The 24,842-nt window shown below is 39.7% G+C and overlaps 2 protein-coding genes across 3 annotated transcripts; both read left to right on the forward strand.

Moving 5' to 3' along the window:
- Positions 1 to 1,267: 1,267 nt before the first annotated feature.
- Positions 1,268 to 5,624, forward strand: slc35c1 (solute carrier family 35 member C1). Of its 2 annotated transcripts, XM_071517224.1 has the most exons (3): positions 1,268 to 1,354; positions 2,523 to 3,034; positions 3,659 to 5,624. In XM_071517224.1, the coding sequence occupies exons 2-3, from the start codon at positions 2,554 to 2,556 to the stop codon at positions 4,237 to 4,239; spliced, it is 1,062 nt and encodes a 353-aa protein (XP_071373325.1). In that variant the 5' UTR covers positions 1,268 to 1,354; positions 2,523 to 2,553; the 3' UTR covers positions 4,240 to 5,624. The 2 variants fall into 2 exon arrangements, with proteins under 2 accessions (XP_071373325.1, XP_071373324.1); XM_071517223.1 differs by lacking the exon at positions 1,268 to 1,354 and having other exon boundaries at positions 2,360 to 3,034.
- A 2,078-nt stretch (positions 5,625 to 7,702) lies between these two features.
- LOC139642400 (cryptochrome-2-like) lies at positions 7,703 to 24,505 on the forward strand. The gene is made up of 12 exons (XM_071517214.1): positions 7,703 to 7,976; positions 9,024 to 9,132; positions 12,766 to 12,908; positions 15,045 to 15,229; positions 15,318 to 15,406; positions 16,700 to 16,840; positions 17,147 to 17,458; positions 18,066 to 18,217; positions 18,848 to 19,050; positions 20,164 to 20,250; positions 20,852 to 21,036; positions 22,796 to 24,505. Exons 1-11 carry the CDS (start codon positions 7,819 to 7,821, stop codon positions 21,031 to 21,033), a joined length of 1,761 nt encoding a protein of 586 aa, XP_071373315.1. The 5' UTR covers positions 7,703 to 7,818; the 3' UTR covers positions 21,034 to 21,036; positions 22,796 to 24,505.
- Positions 24,506 to 24,842: the final 337 nt, after the last annotated feature.

The raw sequence follows: 24,842 nt of genomic DNA on the forward strand, positions 1-24,842 counted from the left end.
CCACACCTAGGAGAACCACAGTCACCTACACATCCCTGGTCCAGAATATATAGGTAGGTCGAACATAAAACAATAAATGACTTTTTTTTTGGCACAGGAGAACAAAAAGACAGAACTTGTGAGTAATGATGAGCACCATTTGTAAGACTAGCATGTAATTGTGTTGTTGTTTGTCAGTCTTGTGGACACGCTGAAGAAGGCCGTCAGCCTGAAACATTTCTGTCTTTTTGTTCTCCTGTGCCAAAAAAATATAAACAAAGATGAGCATTATTTATTACCTTGTGTGTGACCTACCTATATATTTTTACACCTAGCTACCTATATATTTTTACACCTAGGCTCCACCATTAGTATTGCGCTATTTTCACAATTTGTTTAACATTTTAATTTTGAATAAATTAATTAAAACTTCTATTACATGCGCATGTTCTCCTCTTCATTCTGCTGCTGCAGCACAACTAGCTGCCACTTCATTTCTAAAATAAATCAACAGCTACCAAAAATCTACTTGTGTTACAGGGTCCACTTTAATTATTGTGGGGTTTTTTTCCAGCCAAAAGCACTTGAATGCACAACAAGTCATATTTATAACTGCCAAACTCAGAAGACGGGGGTTACGAAGAGGACTTGAAGGCAGCATAATGCCATCTTCCACATTTCATAGTAGTTGTTAATGCCACTAGATGGCAATGTGCGCTGTCAAACCATGTGCTACAAACATGTGCAGAGAAAGTATAGAATTACCCTCTTATATATTACTGATTACGTCAAACCACACAACAGGATGTTATATGATGGCAAAATCCTGTATAATTGGGATCTGTATGTTACATGATAAATACTTAGCATATGCTTTGTGGTGGTGGCCTTGTGATTTCACATTATTATCCTCTTTTCAAACTCAGTGCCCTAATACGCAGACACACCCGAAATATCCACCTGTGACATTTGGGGGGAAAAGACAACTGAACCTGAAGACTGTGGGCACATTGAACTGTGAGATGAGCCTGTGTGACCAAATACAGTGGAGTGTTATTAACAGTAGCTAAACAAAATATTTAATTGATCTCATTTCCACTAAAAGTATTCCTGACCTATATGTGATGAACATGGACCTGCAGGTTTGACCCCTGCACAGCCTCATGCCACAATAAAGGCTGAATATCAGGTAAAACAGGCCGTGCCAAGCCCTATTGTTGCAGCCTGGTGGGAGGGGTGGCAGGACAGGAATATAATCCTAGTTTACAGAAGATACTTCCTTATTGAATGTTAAACACGCTTATTGTGGAAGCAGGATACATTTTAGGCAAACGTTCAAAATATAAAAGATCAGCCTCAGACAAAACAACCTTTGGTAAGACAACCTTTTATCAGTGAATCAGATGCAAGTGATTAGATTAGACGTGAAAACAAAAAATTTAATAAGCTACTGTAGTAACAGTAAATGTAAAGTTGGATTGCGAGCTGAAACATATTGATAAGGAAAATAGTTTGATGATAGGGACCTCAGAAATCATTATCATTAAAACATATCATGAAGTTTCAGTGGTGGAAAAAGTACTAAAATCCTTTACTTAGCCTAAGTAAAAGTAGCAATACCATAATGGAAAAATACTTAATTAAAAGCAAAGGTTCTGCATTCAAAAGTTTATTTAAGTAGAAGTATAGAAGTTTTATCAGTAAAATGTACTTAAGTATCAAAAGTAAAAGTACTTGTTCTGAAGAATTGTTCCTTTCAGAGTGTTAAATTATTGATGCATTATCCTGTAAGAAGTATTTTAATGTTGTAGGTCTAACTGCTGCATATACTGTTTGTATTATATTGTATTGTAGTTTAAACTCTAACAATGCATCATATTTTATGAGCTTATCGTATGTTTTACATGTAAAAGCTTATTCTGCAGATGTGTGTAGTGGAGTAAAAACTACAATATTTTGTGAGACGTAAAAGTGTACGTCTCACAAAATGGAAATTCTCAAGTAAAGTGCCAGTATCTGGTAGTGCAGTGATTCTCAACCTTTTTCCTATCAAGGACCCCTTATTTAGTCCACATTAGGACTTAGATATTGTTAGATATGATTTGCCCAGAATTTCATGACTATCTGTATTGTAGATAGAGAGATAACAGTCAAACTATGATCAAAACAGTCTTTTCTTCTACATTCTCTAATTGTGTTAACTTCTTGTAAATTAAATAATGGTGAAGTTTAACAATTCATCCATTTGCTGGGGACCCCCTGGAACCCCCCTCAAGGACCCCTGGTGGTCCCCGGACCCTACGTTGAGAACCACTGTGAGTGTGTCTCTTTAAGAAAAAAAAAAAAATCGCAGAACTGCAAACCAGGAAGTAGTCAGGAAGTGTAGCCGGAGGAGGTTTTCTCATGTTTGTGTACGTAAAGCCTCATTGGTTTTGTATCCTCTAGATGTGAGACAACACCGTTAGTCCGCTTTACAGTTTAGCTCCCCTAAATGCTGCAGTTTTTACCCATTTCGCCTCTGTTTCTTTGCTAATGATGAACAGGATCCAGCTGAAGCGGTCGAACATCCTCAGAATGGCTCTGGCCAACTCGGACTCGATGGACGAAGACGGACGCGGAGAGACTTTTATCCTCCGAGCTATGCGAATAGCGACTGTCGTTGCACTGTATTGGTTCATTTCAATCACAATGGTGTTTCTCAATAATTATCTGCTGGATAATCGAGACTTGGACGCACCCTTGTTTGTGACTTTTTACCAGTGCGTGGTGACTGTGGGACTATGTTGGCTCATGCAATTACTGTCCAAATTGTGCCCGGGACTAATTGACTTCCCGTCTGTCAAATTCGACCTGAAGACGTCCCGGGAGGTCCTGCCGTTATCCATCGTGTTTATCGGCATGATAACATTCAACAACCTGTGCCTGAAGTATGTCGGAGTCGCTTTCTACACGGTCGGTCGTTCCCTCAGCACGCTGTTCAATGTGCTGTTGTCGTACATCATCCTGAAACAGAGCACATCCTTCAAAGCCATACTGTGCTGTGGGGTCATTCTGGGTAGGTTTCATTCCCTTCTCCTGGAATTTAAACCACAATGTCTCTATGTGATGAAGGGAGTCGGTTTATGACCTGGTTTTGTGTTAATTTGCAACTGGGGCAATATGCAAACCGTTGTTGAAATAGGCCAACAGCTGATAATCAAATCTGCACTCAGTTTATCCTGGCACTGAAAAGACACATGTAGTATTGCCAAATGGGGCTTACGTTTCAACATTTTGGCTGACTTAAAACCTCTCATCTTTATAGAGTTTGTAAAACAAGCTGAAAACATGGATAACTCAGTTGTGTGATATTACATGGTCATGTTTCTAACCGTGGGCGATATCAGCGTCATCATTTCAAAACGGTTTCAGCAAAGGTTTCATCTGCCTTTATGCAGACCGATGCAAGACCAATGAATTTTGAGGTTTTAAAAGAACGAGTCTGAAGCCATACAAATGAAAAATATAACCATTATTTCCTTGCAAGACTTTGAAACTCTAACAACACTGGTTTGTACAGAAAAGTGGGTCTGTGGAAAGTCATGGAGGGACATTCTGGAAGCTGAGATATTTCAGTGGCCTTTCTAGGACTGAACATGTGCTTTGTTAACCCCCTTGCATGTTTGCCTTTGTCCCTCAGGTGGATTCTGGCTCGGCGTGGACCAGGAAAGCATGGCGGGCTCCCTCTCCTGGTCCGGCGTCTTCTTCGGGGTGCTGGCCAGCGCCTGCGTCTCCCTCAACGCCATCTACACCAAGAAGGTGATGCCGGCGGTGGACGGGAACATCTGGAAGCTGTCCTACTACAACAACATCAACGCCTGCGTCCTCTTCCTGCCGCTCATCCTGGTGTCCGGCGAGCTGGGCCACCTGGCCAGCTTCGGCCGCCTGGGCGAGCTCGAGTTCTGGGGCATGATGACGCTCGGGGGGGCGTTCGGGTTCGCCATCGGCTACGTCACGGGCCTGCAGATCAAGTACACCAGCCCGCTCACGCACAACGTCTCGGGGACGGCGAAGGCCTGCGCGCAGACCGTCATCGCGGTGGTGTACAACTCGTCCAGTAAGAGCCTGCTGTGGTGGACCAGTAACATGATGGTGCTGGGCGGCTCGTCGGCCTACACCTGGGTCAAAAGCCTCGAGATGAAGAGGGTCTCCCAGAAAATCCCCCAGGACACCGCCAGGGATAAGCTGCTGCCGGGGGAGAAGAGCAACCAGGGAGTGTAACCGGTGTGTGAGACTGTGAAATAATGCAGACATTCAGCATAATGACTGAGTACAGCCGGTACATACTGTGGATTCAGTTGCACAGTTTGGTTTTGGCTGCAGTGATTCATGGTTGGGAGGCGTGAGTTTTATACAGTTTGACTTGGAGTCAAAGGGTTTTAATGGCTTTATATTCTGTTTTATTTAAAGATATTTACATTCATTATGGGCCTTTTTTTTTTTTTGGAATTATGTTGAAAATGACTGAGCAATATGATGATTTTTCTTACGGCCAGGAAAAAGAGTGAGGGAAAATTGTTCAAAATCTTCCATTCACAAGGAGGGCATAAGGATATTTATTTGGATTGAGGGTATCGGTGTCATACAGGAATGAAGGAACTTTTATACAATTCTCGTTGAATTAATTGTGTTGATTTTTATTAGAAGGGATATCAAATGTAAAAAATTGAAACTATCTTTATGTATGTCGCTATCCTGTTAATGGTTTTAGGGTACCGGAACAATGTGTTGTTTCTCAGATATGAACCAAACCCAAGATTACAGGATATCCAATGAATAGACGTCTCGAGGGAATCAGAGATTTCATGTCGGTGTATTACTGGCATTTACACCATAATTGGCCTTTTATCTCATGAGCAAAACACTATTTCAAAGTGTTAAAGCCATGAGTTTGAAGATTGATTTTTAAGATTTTATTTCCAGTATATTTGTGTATTATATTTCTGAGCTATGATGAGTCCAAGTTTGGGTTCACGTTGTAAGCATAGTCCCTGACATCAGCTCTATGCAAACACATTTGCATTTCAAAATAAGGTTAGAGAACTGGGACAGACTGAAGGGAGCAGCTTGTAATATTATCTACAGGGTCTTTTTCATTTCAGATGATGCTCTCTCCGCTTGTGTTAACTGTGGCGTACATGTGTTGGTATCTTTACATTTCACAGCACGCTATACCTAGTTACCAGGTGGGACATCTGCTCCGAAACACCACACAACATCACACCTGATAACTATCTCTCTGTATTTGCCATTGGTTGTTAACGTATTATGAAGCAAAGAATAGGCCTGTCAAAACGGCATCAGCTGTAATAGGATCAGTTGGACACACCTATTGGTAAATACACTGTGAAATAAAATGATACATTCTGTCTATATTTCTGCTCAGGGTCTCCTTTTAAGTTAAATACATGTTTCTCCAAAATGATGTAAGGCTTTCAGAACTGAAGAGGCAATATAACTGCCAGTGAGGGTTGTCAGTTTTTAAGGTGGAATTGTTGTTTTTTTTAAAGGTGAAATTATGTTCTGGCTGTCTCACATATACTAAAGATAATGCTGGTCCTTCATTTGGTGTACTATTTTGAGAAGCTAAATTAAAAAATAGACTTTGGGACTCTACTGTCTTTAAATGATGTTCAGTGTAGTTTTTTTTTTTTTACTATTTTCCTTTTTTAATCAAACTATGCGGTGCTAGATTGAAGATCTGTTCTATTCCCATAACACCACTTGTCAGGTTGGTAGAAACTTTCATTGAAGACACTAGATGGCACTAATAAGTCATAAACATATTGCACTCTCATGTTTATGGGTTTCTCAGTGTTATCTAGGGGATTCTCAAGTCTCAAGTCCCACGTCAAAACATCCTGAACCCCTTGTCCAGGACAGAGGGAACCCCATCAAACATTTCAGTCTGTGTTACTCAGCACAGAATTATTTATCAGTCTTTAGAAATGAGATGGTAACCGTGCACCTGCTGAAACGTGAGCAGAATAACCTTTCTATCAATAATTCCCTCAGGGTGATGAAGAATAGATGAAGTCTGAGAACAGGTGAGTGAAATAAAAATGCAGAATTAATCAGTATGCAGGAACACTCTGAAACCCAGACAGTGTGCATTACATAGGCTGCTTCTGGATTCCCAGGAGCCAGTGCAATACATGATTATTAAGTAAAACAGCTTTATTTGGACCAACAAGACAGACAAGAAATAACAGTTAAAACCATAATTTCTCAGGATGCTTATCTAACAGTTGTTTAGAATAGGCCTATCTATGTGTGCTGTAATTTAGGCTTTGTTCAGAAGTTTCTTGTCTTTTCTGGCCTTGAGTATGTGAAATTCCCAAGCACTAATTAATATTTAATATGACTTTTTGAGTAATCGCTAATAGGCTACAATCAGTAATTTGCCAAAGTGTGCCTCTGGAGCCAGAACCACCGGTGCGGAATTAATCAGAGGTTTTGGCTTATTGGTAACCAAGTTCAATTAATTACTTCCCGCAGTGGCCTCGGCGTAAAATATTTACTGAAATCAGCTAGGATTATTATCACATCTTAATTGTGTAACAACACAGACTGTGAAGAAATTGCGAATGAAAAGATGAAACGAGATGAAAAGTCTTCAACTAAACAAAACGTTTTCAACTTTTCATTTGAGGTCCAGTGGGTTTTGTGTCTATTTTGTTGGATAACAAGATGAAGAGGCTCTGCTTGTTTTCCGACGATGTTATAATTTACAAGGCTCTTTGGGGTTTCGTTTCAGCACTGACCGACAGTTTAACTCTGACTTGATATCAGCTTCCCGCATGATGTTGCAACTGTCTGCAGGTTATTATGGAATAGGCTGCGTGTATCTTATATAAAACAATGATGTACTCGCTTACATAAAATCACCGGTGGCTCAACACGCGCTGCACGAGACAGTAGACGGGAGGGCGCTGCGTACGCTAGACTTATGCTGCCTTCAAGTGCTCCTCGTAAAGTCGTACTTCCACGGTCAGACTTTGAAAATACAACTTGTGCCTCATGCAGTCGGACACAAAATTGACACTGGGACAAAATAGTTTTTGACGGCTGTTGTTTTATTTTAGAAATCAAGCGTTATATAGGTATGCTACTTTGTGCTGCAGTTGCAAAATGAAGAGGAGAATTGATACTGTAATAAACACAAAAATAATTTCGATATTTTGTACAGGACCGTGAAGCAGCAGGGCAGACGAACATGTCCGTGCTAAAAAAGTAGTAGTCCCATCTATGTTCAACTTGAGATGGGCAAATAGCAACATAAAGCTGTTTACCTCGTTTACTTTTACATTCGTATTAGACCACTTGGTAAATTAAGCTTATATAAGTCAATATTCCTGAATGTATGTAGCCGCAGTGCGTTTAAAACGTCTACAGGCTGTCGAGTAGTGAAGAGTAGATGGAGTGGGAACAACAACAAACAGTTACTGAAGAAGACACATTGTGGACCGTTTAAAATATCACATATTTGTCTCCGTCACTCAGTTTGTAAACACACTAGAGGAACGTGACAAGGTGGCGACTACACGTGTTGAACGGCCAATCAGAACCAAAGATTCTCCCTCACCCTTGCACGTGCTGATGTGTAGCCAATAGGAGACCAGACCGTTGGAAGTGGATAACGGATATCAGTGAATGTAGCCGCATCACAAGTCGAATACGAGAGAGTAACGTGGTTGACAGGGGAATGGTCTCACTTTTATAAAGCTTGAGATTGATCTGACTCATCGAACTTATTTAACTCAAACATTGTAAGCCTTTCGAAGACTTTTGTTTTTAATCATGGTGGTAAATTCTGTTCACTGGTTCCGCAAAGGTCTGAGGCTGCACGATAACCCCGCTTTACAGGAGGCTTTGGACGGAGCGGACACGGTGCGTTGTGTTTACATTTTGGACCCTTGGTTCGCAGGTTCTGCTAATGTTGGACTCAACCGATGGAGGTCAGTGTTAAAAATCTAGTCAGAAACCTAACTACTTTTCTCACATTGTTCTTTCCCCAACTTTGCCCACAAGTAACTAAGTTAACTCAGATAAAACTGAATCCTGTGATTTAGAATTAGCTAATTCATACGAAACAGTGGCATCAAACAAGTTAGCGTAACGCTGGGTAGCATGACAAGCAATATATTGGCTAGTTTGCTGCCTTGAAACATAAAGGTCGATGTCCTAAAGCGGATTTTGTACAGTAATATAAATCAGCACACGAAATGTTAATAAATTGTTAATTGGTGTCTCTGAAAACTAGCTTTCAGTATCCCCACGTCCTCAGATTTTGCATTAACAACATTCATGCAAAATTAATTAACAACATTAACGCAAAATCTGCATTAATGCATTAATTATCATTAATTAACTCAGTTAACATCAGTCATAACTTTGACAACTTAATAGAGCACTAAAACCATTGTCTGATTCACTTGTAAAAGAAAACTCTTGCAATCCATGGCAAGTGTTAGACAGACACTTTCATGTTTTGCAGACTTCAGGATGTCATTGCACGTAAGGGGTTTGATCACTTGCTGAAAAGTCCCACTTTAGTCTGTTCAGACACTTTGGGGACCCATGTGGGGGAAGCATGAACATGAAGGGCTGTCACTGTTTAACGGTTTCAGCGATTGAGACACCTTAAATTAAAGCTGACAGCCTCCAGTTAAGCTCAGGGAAACTGTACCATTCCACATCCAAAATAATTGTATCGGGCCATATTATCAACCACAATACTCTGCTCACTGTATAGCCAGTTTAATGTAATTGTGCACAAACAAAATAGAACTATTGCAAATTCAAGCCAGATTCAACTATAATAAATATAGAATGTTGGGATGCAGCTGAACAAGTTGTAGTATTACCATAATGCAACTAAAACTTTGTACCATTCAGAAGTTATGTCAGACAGGAATTCATCACACAAAACAGAATAACACATCAAGGAAGCCACTATGGCATTGCATACATGCTAATTTGCTGTTATGTTTGTTTCTTTTCAGGTTTTTATTGGAGTCCTTGGAGGACCTGGACACAAGCCTCCGTAAACTAAATTCCAGGCTGTTTGTGGTCCGTGGACAACCCACAGATGTCTTTCCACGCCTGTTCAAGGTTAGTATCAAATTAGTGGTAGGAAATGGAAAAAAAGATTTGCTATTGCTTATTTTGTAGTATTCAGGTCCATTCACATGATTTTGTTCCTTGAGTTATTCTGGAAGTGAACTTGAACAGCCCCCAAAGCTGGGTATCTACATGGTATAAGTCCTTGGAATTAAAGTAAACATTTCCTATCGTTTCCTATCGGTAGTTTTCAAATTAGGGATTTGCTGAGCATGCATTGCCCTGCCTCACATTGAGTTACAGACTTTCATACATGGGAGCTGGCCAGAACAACTGCAGTCTTCTAGTGTTGGTCACTGAGAAGCTCTGAATCTGCATGTTTCTGTCCACAGTCCCACTTTCTGTGCCATATTAACATCTGTAAATACTTATTCACAGGCTGTGTTTTGATTTTGTCATAGAAGGGCCCAACAATCACAAGCTGACCAGCTCATTGGTTATGTCTAGCAGCTATAGTCTCTACCATGCCTGACAGTAGGTAGGATACTGTAATTGTACAGTTTTCCACAGACAAGCATGAAAAATGCAGACGTGGTAATTGACCTGTTTGAAAGGCAATGATTTATGCAAGAGCTGTAACAGAGCATCTCTATCAAGCATCATGCACGTGTATACACATACTCAAAGTATATCTGTGAACAGCTTAGTCTCTTCAATCCATGCTGAGCCCTTGTTGTCATGGTTTAGCTCTATTGTACCTCCTTTGGCTGAGCCACCTTCATCATGCAAAACCACACCACCCTGCAGTTTTATATAACTTGCAAGCTGGCAGAGGAGTATGGCCTCCTGTTTTGGTGTGGCCGTGGCACTGCAACAATACTTTTATGCAGGCGTGGGAAAGTCTCAAATTGTATTATGTGTAAATTAAGATATAAGGCCCATCCTTCACGCGGGCCACAGAAAATGTTTGAGGTTTTTTGTCACATTCTGACTGCTATTTTAATATCACAAGTATGTCAGTTACCTGCTAAGTAGATGCCCATATATATTTTAGCCTTGCAAGCTAAACCTTCATTACAGCAAAAGCTAGTAAGGAGGAAGTCATTCTGTTATTTTGCCTGTTTGTATTTAACTTAGAACATGAGCTATATGACTAATTCGCTATTTAGTAAATAATTTGATGTAAACTGTGGCAGTTGGTGTCCATTCCGTTCATCATGGGAGTGACATAGCGAAACAGTTTCACAAACATGACCTGCAGTTGCTCAGTTAAAAAGGTATAATTCAAACAGCAAAACCAAGATCCACGTTTACTGACTACAGTGTCGGCTACATCAAAGTAGCTTACGATTTGGACCAAGTAAATTATATAGCCTATTTGGTTTGCAGTGGGCCTTTATTCTGTATGGAATGCTTTGTCTTTCTCATGTACATCAAATGTACATTCTGTGCTTAAAGCACATTTCATATTTAGTAGAAACCTAAGGCAGTGACAAGTCTGCACAAAATGTCTATTAAATGTTTAAATGGCCTAAGTACTGATCTGAATGGCATGACTCGTCAAAATGATGATATTGTCATTCCCCCTCCCCTTTTTTAGCAGTTTTAAATGGCATATTATGAAAATCACCCCATAGAATCATTATACTTCAATCTTGTCTGTCTTCATTCTTGCTATTTTGGTCTGTTTTAAAGTATCATAACTTTTAAATGATGCCATTTTCAGCTTGTCACTCACCTTAGACTGTCCCAAATGGTCCAAAACAGAATGGATGGTGTCTAATCTTTGTTTGAAACACCTGAGTTTCAGCTGAAGTGCCTAGCTCTCTGCAGTAGGTTATACTGAACTGATCCATCAATCATCATAGTTGCCACAAATGGCAAAAGGGTCCACTTCTGTCATTAAGCACCTGCGATCCATGGTTGCTACACCAACTGAAATCTACAGCCTGCAAGTGTTTATTTAGTCATGCACAGTCCAACTTCATCCCTTGGTTGTTTACCCCGCTGATTGATTTTTAAATCCATGTGTCCAACTCTGACTCATTCGAAGCCCCTGAAGTAGGCTAGTAATCAGCAGATCAAGGGAAACCCACTCTACACATAAACAAGGAGAGACAACATTTCTTTCATGACATTTATTTGCCAAAGTTATGTTCAGCCACAAAGATCATCGGTGCAGCAAAGTGCTCAAGTGAAAGAGACAAACGTTTTGATGATTATATCATCTTCAGTGTCTTCACTGCACTTTTTCATTGTATTAGTTTGTGCATTAGCTCTTCATAAATGGATCATATGCACCTGCAACCAATTAATTTGAATGGACAGAGTCCAGGTGCATTTGTCTTTTGGTTTATTTAAGCCTAACAATAGTCCCTCTTTGAAAATCCGGTGGTTAACAGTCGGAGAGGTGTGTTTGTGTACCATATGTGCTGCTGTGTTTGTGTTTGGTTGGCGCAGAAGAGTGTGTGCAAAAGTGGTCATACTAGTTATTCATCACGTAACACGCAGAGATGCCAGTGCCTTTCTGGCCAACCAACTCATTTGGCATCACAGTGCTTTCTTTTTTAAGACAACACTGACTGATATGATGTAAAAGCTCTTTCGGAAGGACGCTGAGATTGAAACGGGGAAGTGGAATGAGGACTATTGACCCCTTTTGGCCATTACTGATGTTGAATAGGACCTGAGACTAGGGATAGAGTTGAATAGTTATGTGACAATACTTAATGGCAACTCCCACCTCTGTCATTGTTGTGACTGACAGATCTAAAAGTGGATTATATTGTAAGCTGGCAAAGTGATCCCCGGAGAGGTATTGCTGTGACAGAAGTTGAATACTTTGTTAGGTATGCTGATTGTGGGATTTCAGTCAAGACAATTGCCTATTCCAAATCTTCAGTGCAGGTTGGAAACTGTACCGCCTCTTTGCCGTGATCTTTGCACATTTGTTTCAAGTGTCACACATTTAGTAGTTATTCCCCCATTTACACCGGCCTCTGTTGTACACCAGCTTAACCTCTAGGCAGATTGGAAATACTTTCATCCCAGGCCAGGACATTGAAACCAAAATATATTATTTTATCTTCAAAATATGTATATTTTTTGTTCCTACTTGGATGTAATCAGTCTCTGGTTATTAAGTTATACTGCATCTCTAATTTGACATATCTGCTGCATTGTAGTTACACAAATCATAGATTTTATTTATGAATTGACACACAGTTGACTAACTATGTCTTTTCTCACTGGGAGTTGTTGCTATTTGGGTGTAGCTGGGTGTAGTAGCCTCTATCGTATTTATTTATGATTTTGGTCCAAATCAAATACATTCCACCAATTGCGTAAAGAGAAACGCCCTGATTTAAATACAGTATGATTGGAATTTGCACATTCTGACTGGTGACTGCTTAGCAAGGTGGTATTTCAATACGTAGGTAACAGAAAATGGATTGCATCTGAAATGTGATAACTATCATCAGCTTTATGCTCTACCGCTACTGAATCCAAGCATGACAGATACATTGAGGCTGCTTTTTTTCATTGTTAAGGGTTTTTTTTGGGGGTTTTTTTTGGAAGTAATAAGACGGTTCAATGCTGCGAATTTGGAATGCAATATACTGAGAAAGCTATCCTGTTATTATTGTAATGGCTAGTAAATGCAGTGTGCCTTTCTTCCCCAAGGAATGGAATGTCACACGGCTGACCTTCGAGTACGACTCTGATCCTTACGGCAGAGAGCGTGACGCCGCCATCCTCAAGATGGCTCAGGACTTTGGGGTGGAGACGCACGTCCGCAACCTGAACACCCTCTACAAGCTGGACAGGTAATACTCTAAAGACACAACAGATATTCCATGTGGTTCATGTGGTAGATGAGATTCTTGTTACTGACAATTTGGGCTGAATTCCAAACAGGACAGAAATTATCCGGGCACATGCATGAAAATCTTTCGTCCTACCCATTGAAAGAAACTATTACTTAGTCATTTAGTTCTTACTGCTGGTTTTTGCAAGAGGGAATGATGTGATGAGGAACATACTGTAGTTTTTCAGGTACTCGTTGTCTTCACGGTTTTCTGTGTCAAAAACACAAGTAGTTCCTTTTTTAAAAGACATGTCACTCCATACTCAGGATGAGTAATTGGCTAGATTTCCCCCTATCGTTCCATCACCTCCCTCATTACAGTTCCCCATTAGCATTGTTCAAAAAGCTCTCAATCTCTCTCTTTAAAAAGGAAAAAGTACATTTTACAGTTTTGCTTTCCTCTGAGATATAAGTTTTATACTTGAAGACCTAATTTTCAGCAAGTAGGCTAAAGAGTGAAGCATCTGGGTATCGACAGCATAAAAACTTTGATAGCCTACTTACGGTGTGTGCTGCACCTGCTGGTGGCTCTCTTTCAAATAGAAAGCGCCATAGCAACAATTACTGTGTCATAGCCATAGAGTATGTTCTCACACATAATTCTGAAACATCTGTTTGCTCTTTTCATTTACTATAATATGCAAGGCTGTGAGAAGGTGCACAGTTGTGTTTTGGCTGAATTTGTTTGCTCTGCATCCATTTGAATGAATCTGATTATTATGTTTTTGTACTCTGACACGCTCACACACACACACACACACACACACACTCAAAAACAAATCCAGACATTGCACGGTCTGTGGTAATGAAGAAGCATGGACTGCTGCCCCCTTCTGGTTATGAAAGAGGCCCACACAGTCACACTGCACAACATGTGCTGTGACAATCTAAGCAGCAAAATTACTCAGCCACATAAGCATGTGCTGTCAGACCAGACGGCCCAAGCTGCTCAGCCCTGACAGGAATGCAGTACAACCCTTCACATGTAGAACATCCAGTGTCTAACATTAACTTTTTGGCTTACTTGCCAAACGCTGGTAAACTTTAAAAATAAATAAATAAATAAATGAATACCTGCCAAGAAAGTTTTTTACCAGCTAAAAAAAATATATAGAAATGATAAAGAAGTCAAATATATTTACCTTAGAACTATGTCACCATGTTTCAGTGCTATTTGGTCTATAAAAAGACAAAAGCAGATTTTGAGTTTGAATTTAAAACTTGCTCACTTAAAGGCTAATTAACCATCCAGGCAGTTGAGAAACGGGAGGAAAAGTTTGCAGAAGTTTTATTTTTTTCATTGACATGTCTCTCACCCTATGTTGTATAAGAGCTAGCTAAGACATGACAGGATTAAAGTCACCGTGGCCGTTACACACCCTGGAATCACAGGAATGTGCAACCAATCTTAAAAGCCCGAGAAGGTCTACTGTGTGAAGCCACAAAACTGCCAGAGCACCAGGCTATGTAACTTGATGTGACTGTGATGTCTGTGATGTAATGTTGTCTCGAGTGAATCATTTTATCCAGTGTGAATAGAGAATATTTCTTATGATTGTCTTTTATGTGTCCTAGTGAGGACTGAATATTGTTAGTGTTAAAAAACTCTTTCAGTGCGTCAAGTGTTGCATAAAGCTGTTCAGAGCTACTGTCACAAGGCAGCTGCAATTCAATTTTAGAACTGTGATTAAAAGTAAGGCGTTATGTAAAATTTTACACAGATGTATTGCCCTGGGTGACGAGGTTTATTGAATCTTTCTGAGAAAAACAAAAATTACACAACTGTTCTTGGTCATTCTAAAACATATATTTGAATGTTAGACAATAATGTGTGATGATAAATCTTGAGAAGGGCAGTTTGAATGATGTTTATGAAATCCAGAGTCATTTCCTTCCACCATCTCCAGGAGTTGGTTTGATACTGGATTCTCCAAAAATAGGACTGAATATACTCCACATAAATAGAGTGATGTTTTTTTGCCTTCGTTCTTGTATTTGAGTGATTATTCCACTCTCTAAATTCAGTTCAAATAGTTATTAACCGCACTCCCCATTCTCCACTTTTCCCACACGTCTCTTCTCCTTCTGGCTGCAGGATAATTGAGATGAACAATAACACCCCTCCCCTCACCTTCAAGCGCTTCCAGGCCATCATCCAGCGGCTGGGGCTTCCCAAGAGGCCTGTCCCCACTGTGAGCCGCCAACAGATGGAGAGCTGCCCCACTGACATCACATACACACATGACCAACATTATGGAGTACCCTCCCTCGAGGAACTTGGTAATGAGAGTGTGTATTTCTATTTTCATTTGTTTTCTTTTGAACAACATGTATTGATCTAACAGAGACAAATTTTATATTTGGATAGGTTTTAAGACGCACAGCTTGGCGCCCATAACCTGGAAGGGAGGAGAAACCGAGGCTCTAGAGAGACTGAACCGACATGTGGACAAAAAAGTGAGTAAACCTGGAGGTGTCCATTCTTTAAGACGACCCGACCACCCACAATATCCTGTCACATGAAACAAATAAAAGCTGAAGTTGGTGATTAATTTTGTTACCTAATCTGCAGACATGATTTCAACTCAGTCAGGAAAAGTCTGTTGATTCTAACACAAAATGGACTGAGTAATAATAATAATACATTTATTTATATAGCACCTTTTTAAAAACAGAGTTTACAAAGTGCTTTGACAGACAAAATAAAAGCAGAATACTCAAATTATGAATTTAAAAGGCAGTAAAACAATAATAAACAGGGATCGTAGGATGAAAACCAAAATAAACAGTAAAATAGAATAAAAGTAAGATAGAATTAAGACAGAGTTAGGTAAAAGACGTAAAAAGACAATAGAAAGATGATAAAAAGATGATAAAAAGCCGATAAAGAGACAATAAAAAGCTGATAAAAGATAAAAAGACGATAAAAAGACGACATCACATAAAAGCAAGTCTATAAAAATGGGTTTTAAGAAGTGATTTAAAAGAAGTCACTGATTCTGGAAAAAGCGCGGTCACCTTTAGTTTTAAGTCTAGACTTTGGAACAGCCAGAAGGCCCCGCCTGAGGATCTAAGGCTGCGCACTGGCTCATACGGGGTCAGCATATCTGTTATGTAGCTTGGGGCCAGACCCAAATATGCTTTAAAAGTGATCAGTAAAATCTTAAAATCAATTCTAAAACGAACAGGGAGCCAATGGAGAGAAGCCAGGATTGGGGTGATGTGATGTCGTCTGTTAGAACCAGTAAGAAGCCTATAGCTGCTGCGTTCTGAACTTGTTGGAGGCGGGAGAGTGACTTCTGGTTGATGCCAGAAATTAGGGAGTTACAGTAGTTGAGTCGTGAGATAATTAGATATGAGTGAGAGTTTATCCTCCCACTGCAGGCCAATATTTCTATCTTTGGGAAACAAATAACCAGTGTTAGAATTTCAGCACCCTGCAACAACAATGGAGGCATGGAGATTTTGGCTAGTTTGGCAAGCAGCTGACAGACTATGGGACACCTAATTAACTATGCATACTGTCAACCAATCAGAGCATTCATTAAAACATAGGCATAGGTGACGTCAGTTACACCAGGAAGTAGATTGGAATTCTAAATCTGTTTGATTCTGTTGACAACCAGATACCATGAAATTGAGAAATGCAATTCTCATTGTACTGCACTAAAGCACTAATGTGCTTTTTGCTTTTGCGACAATTTATCAAAATGTTCTTGTTTGCTACTGTGTTCTTTTATCTTGACATAGGGATGGCTGGCAAACTTTGAGCGTCCACGAACAGGAGCAGACTCCCTCATGGCTAGTCCCACAGGCCTCAGTCCCTACCTGCGGTTTGGCTGCCTCTCCTGCCGAGTGCTCTACTTCAGACTTAGGGAGCTCTACATGAAGGTAAACAGTTGAGCTCATTTCCAAGCAATAAAAAGCAGCATTGTTGGCCTACAAGTCTGCTTTCTCTTTTCTGATAATAAAGAATGTGTTTTAATTCAACTAGTTTAGAACTGAGGAATCTGCAATGCTGAATTTGTTATCCTCTCTATTTGCCTGACCAGTTCATCTCTGACAGTTAATTTTCAACATTATTCATTTCTTTTTTCTTTTTTTTTTTACCAAATCCCTCATATATAACACATCATCCCCTGACTCTCCTGCTCTCTTCAGTACACCTCAAATCTGTTCTCTCAACCCAACCCTCAGGTGAGGAAGAACCACACGCCGCCTCTGTCACTCTACAGTCAGCTCATGTGGCGGGAGTTCTTCTACACGGTAGCCACTAACAACCCTGCCTTCGACCGCATGGAAGGAAACCCTATCTGTGTGCAGATCCCATGGGACCGCAACCCTGAGGCTCTGGCTAAGTGGGCGGAGGGACGGACAGGCTTTCCCTGGATTGACGCCATCATGGCCCAGCTGAAGCAGGAGGGCTGGATCCACCACCTGGCCCGGCATGCTGTGGCCTGCTTCTTAACAAGAGGAGACCTTTGGCTCAGCTGGGAATGTGGCATGAAGGTACGCCAAGCCTGTCACCTTGCCAGTTAATCAGTCGATCAGACAAACAGCACTCCCTCACCTCATATTGAACTCGCCTACTGTATAGCTTTGGAACTGCAGTGGCCAAACTGTGTGACAAAAAAATACTTTTGCTGCCGAATATTTTAGTTTCAACTAGACTGAGCTAGCAAAGCTTGTTTTTTTGCGTAACAAGTGTGGAATTTAGCATGTTTGTCATTTAGACACTACAAATCAATATGGGTTGACAAATGTTATTGCCAAATGCCCCTAACATTTGAGGGGTTGTGAAAAGGTCCCACATGTTGGTTTTCTCCTATGTCCAAATTTGTAAATTTGTATGCTCTTGATTTCTACAAATCAAGACACAGCAGACTGTGAAACTGACACCTTATAAAAAACTTTGGATGTTTTCTTCAATCAAACCTAACAGAATGTAATAAAACAATGGACTATTTAGGTTTGGGTGCCTGAAGATAAAGTCTTTTTTTTTTTTTTTTTTGTATGGATACATGTCACAATTCACTAGTTGAATAACACCGGCAGAGAGGAGATTTCACTGTGAATAAGATCTTAGGCAATATGTTTTATGTGTGGTCTGCTGTAGGTGTTTGAGGAGCTGCTACTGGATGCAGACTGGAGCATCAATGCAGGCAGCTGGATGTGGATGTCCTGTAGCTCCTTCTTTCAGCAGTTCTTCCACTGTTACTGTCCTGTGGGCTTCGGCAGGAGGATCGACCCCTCCGGAGATTACATCAGGTACGTTAGGAGCCTACACCAATAATTCTCAATGTTGGGTTCATGGGAACTGCAAAAGATTTTAGGTGGTCCTCTGCAGAGAGTGAGTGTAAACAAGGTGTACAGAACTTGTAATTTTTTCGCCCACATGCACCATTGTGTCTTCAGATGAGTGGTGTTTGCAGTCTCCATTAAGCTGATTCAGAGAACTTGTTTGGATGACGTTTGCTCTTTCTCTGTGACATGGTCTTCTATGTTTGATTACTCTGTATCGTCTTCTCCCTCTCTTATTCTAAAATGTAATATTTTAAACTACTATTTTTGTCAGTTTTAAAATGTTTTAGTTTTACATTCTGAACCAAAATTCCCAACAATTTCCCAGTATGGATACCATCTCTGTCCTGAACACCTCAGCAGCACAGGTAGCATTGTGGTTTCACAATAGCTTGACATTTTACTGACTGTAGACTAAAGCCACCGCCACAGGTGGTCGTATTAATTGCTCGACATTTGTCATTCCCCTCTGAACTAGTTTACCATGACATAATGTGATTGATGGGATATGAGAAGTACAGTAGGTGTGATAGCCAAGATGTATACAATAAAGCATTTGACATTAACGCATGGCATGTGTTCTGTATGTGTTTCCAGGCGTTACATCCCCATACTAAAGGACTACCCAAACCGATACATACATGAGCCGTGGAGCGCCCCAGATGAGGTGCAGAGAGCAGCACACTGTGTGGTGGGGGTGGACTATCCCAAACCCATGCTGGACCATGCCCAGCAGAGCCGGCTCAACATTGAGAGGATGAAGCAGGTCTACAAACAGCTGTCCAGCTACAAGGGACTCAGTAAGTACAGTATATTGTACTATAGTGTTAGGTGGCCTAAAAAAATAAAAACTACTGTACTAATTGTTGGCAAACTACCCTTGAAAACTAAATCCTTTCACTTAACAAAATATAATATTGAATCTTTCAAAGTGTTCAGATAGCTAGCAGACTTGCATAAAGTTGAGTGGTCAGAAAGTAGTCAGATTACCAGTTAGTGAAATTTCACTAAGTAATTCAATAACACACACACACACACACACACACACAAAAAGGGTTGGGAGTTGAGGTGAGGTGATTGTTACTCATTCCCTTTCCCAGAATTTCCCCACAGGGTTGAAATCGTCAGCATAAAAAGCTCGGCTCTCTAACCTTTAGTTTAGCTGTTGCCCTGCTACCTGCTCCATTTCCTTCTAGCTCACACACTCCATAGCAAACACTTGGTCCAACAACTTCAAGTGTAAGCTTGGTATAAATGAGTAACCCATCATGACACTAGGTCAAAATGTATAGATCTTGGCCAAAATGAAAAATCAAAAGCAAATTTTGGAATCCTTAACAATCTGTGAGAAAAGGGGAGAATGAGACTTAAATAATTTTGCCCTTGCTTAACTAGGTCAATAATTTTATTTTGTGGAAAATCCGTTACTCTCTCCTCCTCCATCAGGCGTCAAGCGATTATAAAACACCTTGTTTTTGTTACCTCTTGCAGTTACATCTTCTATAACATTGGATTCTGGAAACTGGAAATACTGAATATTATTATCAAAACTGTTATTAATAGTAATAAGTGATTATTAGACATGTGAGACAATTGTCAGTTTTTGTGTCAATGTTTCTGATGGCTGTGTTTTTTCTTTGCAAAATTGTTGAACATTTTTGCTGTTCAATATTTGGTTTGGTCGTCATTTTTTTTTCTTTGTGTCTAACCCTAACCTCAAAGAGTGATTTTTTTTTTTTTTTTATCTCTTTTGGGCTTAGTTATACCTTTCAAAATGTATTGTGTGGAACTTAACACTATCTCATTACACTGCACTTCCAGGTTTTTACTTTGCCTTGCTCATTCTGATCAATTCTCTACACTTCAGCCTAGTTTGGAGACTTTCTAATTCCCCGCTCCTCCTCCTCTCTCAGGTCTGCTTGGGTCAGTTTCAACGCTGCAGGAGGAGGTGGAATCTTCAACGATGATCGACACATCAAAGGCTGCGAGCGGCATGAACAGTCAGTGACACTTTGTTAATATTTGCTAATTGAAAATGATGTTCGAATACTGGCTTTGTTTGTTTGGTGGTGGGTGGTGTTGTAATTAATATTGGGAGTAGTGCTGAAGAACAGAAAATAATCATGATGTCATCTTCCTACTGTATGCACATTGGCCAAGCACATCCTCATGTTGCCATTATGAAGTCTTGCATTGCCCTCTGTTGGTTCTATTGTTTAATGCTTCAACCTCACCCAAAGATGTTCCTGCTGCCCAACTACCTCTCAAATATATGCAAGATTATCACTAATTACACTGAGGTTGTGGCGTTACTCCCTTCTTAGTACAATATGTATTAAAGTGATCCTCATTAAGTAGTTACAGAATATTATTACAGAGTGTACTAGATTAATGCACAGGTTTCACTGGAATAAGGCCAATGTGAAGTAATGTGTTACCAGTCTTTGGAAAAAAGGGTGCAAGTGCTTGAGAAATGTTATATCTCGTCTGTTGCTTTGGGTAATCCTCCCCTCTAGATATCCCATTTTCAGCATAACAATTTTAGCTATTACTGAATACTCTCCATCATGACACATGTCAACCTCCCAAACTTTCCAACAGGGGCTGCGATGGTCCCAGACTCCTCCTGTCACTCCAGTCAGGAAGCCACAGCAGCCTCAGCGACGGCCACATCGGAGCTGTTGCCACCGAGGAAGAGGAGCTGGCCTATGGAGCAGGAGCGACATTCTGACAAGTGCAGACCACCAAAAATCCCCTGGTGCACTGAAAGTTCACCGCAGTGACAGGTAAGGAGTCGGCGCTTCAAAATGCTGCATCTCTCTGTTAATATTGAATTGGTCAAGTCAGCTTTATTGACATTTCAACCCAAGGGTTTCCAGGAATTTTCTTTTGTGCCACAAGGGTGTTTAAAACAGTAAAGGTATATCACACACACACATAAATCAGTGAATCATACAAACACACCCTTCCTGCATTTTAAATGTGCATCAGAGTAACTTAAAATGCATCAAATAGCATGAATCACCAATTTGATTAAGAGTTCAGTAACCTAATAACCGTAGGGTATGTGCTGTTCTTGAACAACTCAGTCCTGAATGTCCGAATGGAGGAGCTCATTCATTTGAATTCTATATATACTTTTCACTTTTATAGAATATGTTGCTTTAAAGGTAGACATAACATGTGAGAATGTGTAAAATGTCATGGGTATTTCAAGGGTAAATACTTTCTTGAGCAGCTATGTGTCAACATATGCCTTGAAACTACAGACTGCATATAATTGAAGCCAGACCAGTAAACCTCCCTATTAAACATTTTTGTGTGCTAATTTGGAAAGTTAATGCAGAGTTGAATCAGGTAAAAATATGCATTTGATAAAATCAGGACATTTAATTCCAAACATCTTACCACTTCAGTCTGGTCTCATTATGAAGTGAGCACAGTGTTTTAAAATGCAAATAACTTGCTCTGTGGACAAGAAAGTGAGAGAAATGTGTTTCCCCACTACAAAGGAATTACATGGAGACACGACTAGAAACAGTTTAGTTTATTATTACTTTATTTGACAGGGACAGTGCATATTAATATCATTTCTGAAAATATGCCAGAGTTAGTCAAAAAGGCTAATTTTCATTTGTAGTCCCCGGGCAGGCAATAGTTGAAAGCACAAACGTTAAGAATAAAAACATTGAAAATACAATCAATGATAAAAATGGTGAAAAATATGCAGATACAAACAGAGCCTGCACTACATAGAGACAAGAAAGACAGCTCTTATAACACACAAAATCAACAATAGCATGACAACAATCAACAAATCAACAAATTGCATGACAGCACAATCAACAAATAGCATGACGACACAATATTAGTCCTGGTGAAGCGTGGATATTATGTACAGAGCCTATGATAAGCCTATGATAACCCTAACCCTAACCCTAACCCTAACCCTTACACTAAGCATAATAATGACAAATAAGACAACAAACAACACGAAAATACCTCCCTGTTCTAGAGTTCACAAGTTTGATTTCTCATGAGCCAGGCTCTTATGTTGTGGAGAAGGAATATTAATTGGCACAGTTTCTTATGTGTTGCGGTAAGTTGTTCCAATCCTGAGAGGCTCTGACAGAAAAAGCAGATCGGCCAAAACTACTTTGTCTTCTAGGAGTTAGACAGTCTCCTCTAGTTGTTGCTCTAGTAGTTCGGCTGGATTTGAATGAGGTGTAAGTAAACAGGAAGTAGATTGACATTGAAATAGTGCAGCTTAAGTGTTTCTTCTTTATCCTTGACCAAAACTTTACTAACTTTAACCACATTGTTTTAATTAAAATGGCTTGTCCAGTCCATTGTCACATAATCCGTTCTTGGTGGAGGAACATAACCGTCACTTTATTTGTCCACATGTAATCTGTATTTCAGAGTTTGTGCTCATTTCACAAAATTTTATGAGACTGTTTACTTAGAAATTATCTCTCTAATTACCATATGCATTCATATGAGTAATGACTTGTAACACTGGTGCCTGTGCTCTGTCTTTTCCAGACTGTTGACTGTGCAGCACAAGGGCAACATGCAAGTGGAACCCTCAACCATATGCAGCAACCTCACACCACACTGCACTACACTGTAACTACAAAGTCCCTACCACAATTACAAAGCAAAACATATGGAGTAATGACTAATAAATAGCAACTGTACAATGTTATCATCTCAATGTGTCATTGATACATACTGGACTTCGGTTAAGCCATTGCTTTCAGCTAACACATAGATTTAAGTGACAGTGGATTTTCTCATTTGGAGCAGACTGCCAAATGTAGAATTACCACCAAATAATAACTTTGAAAATGAAGTATCACTTACATGTCTTATGCTGTTTTGATCCAGACAGTATTTTACCATTTATCCAGTTTGTTGTGCGTGTCATATTTTTTTTTATTATGCCTCACTGGCAGGCTACTTTTTCATGGAATATGAATCATACCCAAATGAAGTGTAATTGAAACAGTGCCTGGAGTATTTGGCTTCACAGCTTTTGAAATTTATGACGGTTCCCAGGATGATGGATATGTATTTTTCTCAATTAGGGGCTAAACATGGAAATGACAATAACACAGTTTTTCCTGCTGGAAGAGTATACAGAATTTTGTGTGATAATTTTATGACGGTTTTGAAGCCAACTGTATTTTTCCATTTGAAAAGTTAGATCCAAAGGAATTGGCTAATGAATAAGGCAAGTACAGAGGATTTCAAAGAGCATGGCCTCAGACTAGGAGGTGTAGTATAGATTGAATTAAACAAATCTCTCACATATCAAAAGGAAGCCCGGGGAAGTTTTTGAAGCATGTTACACTACTGCTCAGCACCATTGCCATCCCTTGAAAGTTTTATTTATTTTCAATATTTATTAGTTGGAAAATGGTTCCTTAAAATTACTTCTGCACTTTAGTGTTTTTTTTTCCTCTTGTGTAATAATACTTTTGAGAATTTTTAAGTTGTGACTCATTTAAATGTTGTTTATTTTGTATTACTTCTGGTATTAGGACGTTTTAATAGAGACTCAAGCCTTGGGTGTTGGTTTGATTTGAATTATGTGATGACTTTAAAAACACATTAAGTATAAATAAGCTTTGAGGACGTCACAAAGTCAGAGGCAGTTGTGATCCTCGCGATGTACGGACGACAAAGCAAGTTTGTCATTATACTGTACATTCAAAACTAGCAATAATGTGTTGAGGTGCAACCATATTGTACTTGATATGGTCAATAATGTTGTCTTTTATCCTTAGTTTCAAGGCTTATGTTTAGAATTAAAACCTAGAGCCTGATGTGAACTCTTTGTTTTACCTAATTTCAAGGGATGCCAGTAATGCTGAGCGGCGCTGTAGCAGCTATTCCCAGTTAAAAGATAGTCTGTGCTACTGTAGATGATCAAAACAAATGCTGTGCTTTTCATCATATACTTTGGACTGCTAGCTACCTCTGTGATGTAAAGGACTGTGCAACGACCCTCCTACTTTACTGAGGAATGTATTGTTTTATTATTTGGTAATATACTGTTATCTTAAGATATGTGTGTGCAATATCTGTGTCTCTGAAAACATGGCTTGAACTAGAATGGATAATACTAATACTGTTGTGATGAAAAATAAAGAGGAAGACTTGAGGGTGATGTGATGCAAATGGAGTATTGTGCATGGGTCTTAAACACTTCAGGTTTAAGTGTAATTTGCATCAGTAATAAATGCTTGGAAGAGATGCTGTGTGCTCAAGTGTTTGATACACACATGACAGGCTTTGTGAGGCTGAATGACTGCTCACCAGGGGATAAGTCAGACTTATAAATAGATCTATATCTATAGTCCAGTCACAGTCTTGACGTCTTCAATCACATGATGGATTTAGCAACAAATCAATATGGGTTCACAAATACTCTTTCAAGAGAGGGAAGGGCGAACTTCAAGGGTTTGTGAAAAGGTCCCATGCAGGTTTTCTTTCATGTTCCCAAATGTCTAAAATGATTAATTCTCGGCATGCCACAGAAGACATACTGTGGGACTGACACACTGCTTTGAGTTTTTACTTTAAA

The sequence above is a fragment of the Centroberyx affinis genome, unplaced genomic scaffold, assembly GCF_046629955.1.
Source record: "Centroberyx affinis isolate AG114_WGS23_722 - 3 ecotype Tasmania unplaced genomic scaffold, CSIRO-AGI_Caff_v1 ptg000476l_1, whole genome shotgun sequence".
In the NCBI taxonomy this organism is placed as follows: Eukaryota; Metazoa; Chordata; class Actinopteri; order Beryciformes; family Berycidae; genus Centroberyx; species Centroberyx affinis.

Excerpts from the sequence above, each read along its gene's own strand:
- slc35c1 (XM_071517223.1), top strand. The coding sequence starts at position 2,512 with ATGATGAACAGGATCCAGCTGAAGCGGTCGAACATCCTCAGAATGGCT. Across the intron at positions 3,035-3,658 it reads GTGCTGTGGGGTCATTCTGG|GTGGATTCTGGCTCGGCGTG; the intron begins GTAGGTTTCATT and ends TTTGTCCCTCAG.
- LOC139642400 (XM_071517214.1), top strand. The coding sequence starts at position 7,819 with ATGGTGGTAAATTCTGTTCACTGGTTCCGCAAAGGTCTGAGGCTGCAC. Across the intron at positions 16,841-17,146 it reads TTAGGGAGCTCTACATGAAG|GTGAGGAAGAACCACACGCC; the intron begins GTAAACAGTTGA and ends CCCAACCCTCAG. Across the intron at positions 18,218-18,847 it reads CCCTCCGGAGATTACATCAG|GCGTTACATCCCCATACTAA; the intron begins GTACGTTAGGAG and ends ATGTGTTTCCAG.